The sequence below is a fragment of the Penaeus vannamei genome, chromosome 32, assembly GCF_042767895.1.
Source record: "Penaeus vannamei isolate JL-2024 chromosome 32, ASM4276789v1, whole genome shotgun sequence".
Taxonomy (NCBI): domain Eukaryota; kingdom Metazoa; phylum Arthropoda; class Malacostraca; order Decapoda; family Penaeidae; genus Penaeus; species Penaeus vannamei.
The window spans coordinates 27,969,015-27,974,014 of record NC_091580.1 but is presented as its reverse complement, the minus strand read 5'-3'; the positions used below and the strand labels follow the sequence as shown (position 1 = coordinate 27,974,014).

At 49.2% G+C, this 5,000-nt stretch overlaps 2 protein-coding genes across 2 annotated transcripts in view; both read left to right on the top strand.

The window, feature by feature from the left end:
• cac (calcium voltage-gated channel subunit cacophony) overlaps positions 1-5,000 on the top strand; it is a 276,253-nt gene that overhangs the window by 83,077 nt on the left and 188,176 nt on the right. The gene's annotated exons all lie outside the window — the stretch shown is intronic.
• Positions 1-5,000, top strand: part of LOC138867848 (golgin subfamily A member 6-like protein 22) — an 8,704-nt gene that overhangs the window by 956 nt on the left and 2,748 nt on the right. Inside the window, exon 2 of the mRNA XM_070144669.1 lies at positions 1-182. This exon is cut by the window's left edge and continues 640 nt beyond it. Within this exon, the coding sequence (XP_070000770.1) occupies positions 1-182 (182 nt within the window). The remainder of the gene's footprint in view (positions 183-5,000) is intronic.

The window sequence follows — 5,000 nt, the reverse complement described above, 5'->3', positions numbered from 1 at the left end:
GGCCGGAGAAGCTGCGAGAACGGCCGGAGAAACTGCAAGAACGGCCGGAGAAGCTGCGAGAACGGCCGGAGAAACTGCAAGAACGGCCGGAGAAGCTGCGAGAACGGCCGGGGAAGCTGCGAGAACGGCCGGGGAAGCTGCGAGAACGGCCGGAGAAGCTGCGAGAACGGCCGGAGAAGCTGGTAAAACGGATAGCGGGGGTGGAAGAACGGGTGGCACTGGGAGAGGAGAGGAGAGGAGGAAGGCCCTGCCGGGGGATAGCAGGAGCAGGAGGAGGAGAAGGAGGAGGGAGGAGGGTGGAGGGGAAGAGGAGGGGGGGGACCACGACGCCGGTTGATATCAGCGCCTTCGCCTGGAGGTCACGTCAGAAGGGAAGGGAGACGTGGGGGAGGAAGGCGATAGGAGTTGAATGAGGGAGCTGGGTTGGGGGGAGGAGGAGTGGGGGTGACGCCAGAGGGGGTGGGGGAGACGGGGCGGGAGGGGGAGGGGATGTGGGGGTGAAGCCATGGGGGGAGAGACGGAGCGGGAGGGGGAGGGGGAGGGGGGTGACTATAGTGGGAGGGGAGATGGGGTGACTCCAGGGGGTGGGAGGGGGAGTGTGGGGGGTGATGCCAGAGGGGGCGGGAGGGGGAGTGTAGGGGGTGAAGCCAAAGGGGGGAAGAGGCGGGAGGGGGAGTGGGGTGAGGGTAGGAGACAAAGATAAGAAGATAGCGGAGTTGGAGGTAGGGGGAGGAGGGAGTGGGGGAGATGCCAGGGAGAGCAGGGGCGAAGGTGTGGGGGGAGTAGCGGTGGGGGGAGGGGAAGGAGGGGTGTCAAAGATAGGGGCAGAAAGGCCAGAGAGATGAAAAATGCGGGTCACGTGTTGAGAGGGAAATAAGTGTCCCTGATAGCGGTTACAAGTGTGTTGAAGTGTGTTAAAGTGTGTTAGCAGAGTGCATGAGAGGGGGGAGTGGGGTTAGTGTGCATAAGAATGAAACTGAATTTACGATGAAGTGTGTTAAAGTGCGTTAGTAGAGTGCATGAGAGGGGTGAGTGGGGTTAGTGTGCATGAAACTGAAACTGAACTTACGATGAAGTGTGTTAAAGTGTGTTAGCATAGTGCATGAGAGGGGGAGTAGGGTTAGTGTGCATGAAACTGAAACTGAACTTACGATGAAGTGTGTTAAAGTGTGTTAGCAGAGTGCATGAGAGGGGTGAGTGGGGTTAGTGTACATGAAACTGAAACTGAACTTACGATGAAGTGTGTTAGTGTGCTAGTAGAGTGCATGAGAGGGGGGGGGGGCGGATAAGTGTGCATGAGAATGAAACTGAACTTACGATGAAGTGTGTTAAAGTGTATTAGCAGAGTGCATGAGAGAGGGGAGTGGGGTTAGTGTGCATGAAACTGAAACTGAAATTACGATGAAGTGTGTTTAAGTGTGCTAGTAGAGTGCATGAGAGGGGGGATAAGTGTGCATGAGAATGAAACTGAACTTACGCTGAGGGTGAACTTAAGTGTGCATGGCTACTTGGTTGATAAAGTGACCAATTGAGTATAATCGATATCCATGAATGGTAGTAATGCGTGTCCATAATGGTGAAAAGAAAACGTTTGGTAAATAACGAAATTATATGAAAAAAATCACCCCAAAAAAAGATTTAAAAAAAGTCGAAAAAATGGAAAAGGAGAGAGAGGGGGTAAATAACGAAAGTATATGAAAAAATACCAAAAAATGACGATAAAAAGTCGAAAAAAGGGAAAAGCAGAGAGAGGGGGAATATGACAACAACAAAAAAAATAAAAGAAAAAACAATAATGATCGCGGGAGTTAAATTTTTAAGCAAAACTGAAACTCATTTCTGTTAAAAGGCTCACAGAAGAAGAAGAAGAAGAAGAAGAAGAAGAAGAAGAAGAAGGCTTCGAACTCAGCTAAGAAAACCGTGCAGCTTTAATGGGCTGTATTTGCTTGGATATGTTGCCGCAAATAGCAAAGAACTTCACTTCTATCACGATTTTCATTTGCAATTCCGGTTAACGACTCATCTTTTGTTAGCTTTCTCCGACTTTTCTCTCGTAGCGTGGGTGGGAAGGTGTTGGGGGAGGCGGGGAGTGGGGGGGGGGAGGGCAGCGGGATGACCTGGGTACCGAGAGGGCAGTGGGATGACCTGGGTACCTTCGTTTAAGGTCCTTTTCTACCGTACCATCACCTGCCTCGTGTTTCCTAAATCTACGTACGGTACACAGCAGGTACTCAGTCGCGCTATGTAAATAATCTGACGAATTGGGATGGAATCATACTCACGGTGATAGGAATGAGGAATGCGGGGTTGCCAGATGCTGAAGGTGCGAGCGTGTTGCAAGGCGCGGGGTGCAAGTGCAAGCGTTCGAACCGACGAGGCATTCTACGCATTCCCATTCCTCCATTCTTGTTGTTTCTGCTGCTTCGCCGATGGTCTATAGACGTCACTGCTAATCAATAGATAGAGATGAATCCCGCAGTAATAACCATAAAAAGAATACGGTAACTTTTACAAAGTTCTTATCACGCCGGCCTATTTTCGCTTGTCGTGACGTCACTCCACAGTGAAAAAGACACTGTTAAATCACCGCGTTTTAACATTAACCGCGCGAGGAGGACTTTTTTTCTGATGCCGGGGCGGTGCGTCTCCCTCTCCCTCTCCCTCTCGCCTCCTGCAGGACGACCCCTGATCCCTCTCTCGCCTCGGCATGCAGGGGGCCTCCTTCGCACCTCCTTAGGATCTCGGCGTTGCATCATTAAACAGGCAACGCAGGATCGGGGGGGGGGGAGGATGGGGGGTCCTATGATGACGTGGGCTGCTGCCGGGTCCTAAAAAAAAAAAAAAAAAAAAAAAAAGAAAAGAAAAAAAAAAAAAAATTGACGGATTGAGAGACCTATCAGGATCGGCGTATGAGTACGAGGGGGAGTAGGAGAGCGGGGGGGGAGGGGTAGGAATGAGGTGAGGACTTGGTAGGATCTGGTAGGACCTGGAGGGATCGGAGGAGAAGAGCAAGAAGGGGCAAGATAACGTTTAAGATCAGATTGATACCGTTTCTTTAATATGAATCGAAAGATATAGACAATTCACAGAACAGACAGCTACACATTCAACATCATATTTTCGTGTATCTATGATATATCAGTCACCTTGAATGAAGCTTGTTCAAACACCTGAATCATAGTTGTCTCCGTTGATATGATTTATGTAACATATCCATGTTTCATAACACTTCAGTTCCACGCAACCTCCGTGTAACACAGCTAAACGGAAACGAAAAATTTGCTGTGATATATATTATTTCTACTTCGGAAAACATTTTCCTTGTTGCTCGAGAGGGAAAAAAAAAAATCACGTTTGGAAACAAAAAAGTTGTCGAAAATGTAAATATCTAGAGTGGCTGCTGCTGAGGGCCAGAAGGGCACAAGCGGCTGCTGTTGTGAGATAGAAAGGTCACAGCTGTTGTGGGGCTTCTCGGGGGTGCTAAGAACCGGTTCGGCTTGTCAGGTTTACTGCTTCTGTCAGTGATGCCCCTGCTTCTGCTGCCGCTAATTCCGAAGAGGACTAATCGTTTTTTTTTTTTCTGGATAATCTGATGTAATTCCTTATATTCAATCCCATAGGGGATTGCACACACGAAGGCAAATATAATCGCAAACATATACATACAAACACATATATACAGACATACACATACACAACAGACTGCACTCATACACACTTATATCACACACACACACACACATGCACGCACACACGCACAAATACAAATAAATACGCATTCACACACATACACAAAGCACTACACTCACACACACATACCAACTCCCTCACATCAGCATCCATAGAGAACGCACTCATGAATACTTACACGAGCATGTGGCATTCGCATGTGCATGTGTAAGTAGCCAACACGACACAAGCCTCCCCATGAACGAACATTTCAGCCTGAGTGACACGGGCAGACAGGAACATCCAATGGCATTTGATAGCGTTGGTTCCAAAGTCACTTCATGTGTCTAATGCATATCATTTTACAATCGTAATGTATAATTAACTTGGAGCCAATAGTCATATTACAGTCGCGGACCGACTCTCCCCTCTCTGCGTCGAGACTGAAGAAGAAATTAGTTCGATAATTTAAGAGAATGCACTCAGTCCGTCAGGCTGTCGTCGCTCGTCTCCTGAACAGAACTGCTTCTGATGAGTTACCAGTTTCAATCAGAAGGAGAACTTGATAGATATGTTTTGATTGCGTAATGGGTATGGGGGGGGGGGTATGGCAAGGATGGGATGGGTAGGGTCCAGTGTGTTTGGTATCAGTTTTTTTTTTTCTTTTTTTTTCTTTTTTTTTTTTTGTCTGGCGGTGACACTGGGTTGAAATGCGAAATAAAGGCAAAGAGAATAGGGATAATGTCGAAATAAGAGAATAGGGATAAAGTCGAAATAAGAGAATAGGGATAAAGTCGAAATAAGAGAATAGGGATAAAGTCGAAATAAGAGAATAGGGATAAAGTCGAAATAAGAGAATAGGGACAAAGTCGAAATACAGAGTAAAGTAAATGGAGGAAAACCACGGTGATAAAAGTAGGGACACACGAGCAGAAAAAGAGAGGGAGTGCGAACGAAGGCAACACAAAAGTAGAGAGCAAAGAGGGGACTAAAGAGGCCATAAAAAGGTCAGACTGCAAAGAGGACACGTAGAGGGGAGCCGAGGCCGCGCCGCACACACAGAGGGGGGCGGGAGGGGGCAGCGAAGGGGGGCGGGAGGGGGCAGCGAAGGCGGGGGTCGGGGGCGGGAGGGGGCAGCGAAGGCGGGGGGGCGGGGGGGGGCCGAGAGGCCTGTGGTCCCCCAAGAGCGATCACGGTCTCGAAGCCGCCGGTCATCAAGACAGATCACTGTGGTGTAGTCACTGCAGGGAAGGGAGAGGGGGAGGGGTGGAGTGGGGCGTGGCGGGGAAGGGAGAGGACGAGGGGGAAGGGGCGTGGAAGGAGCATCAGGG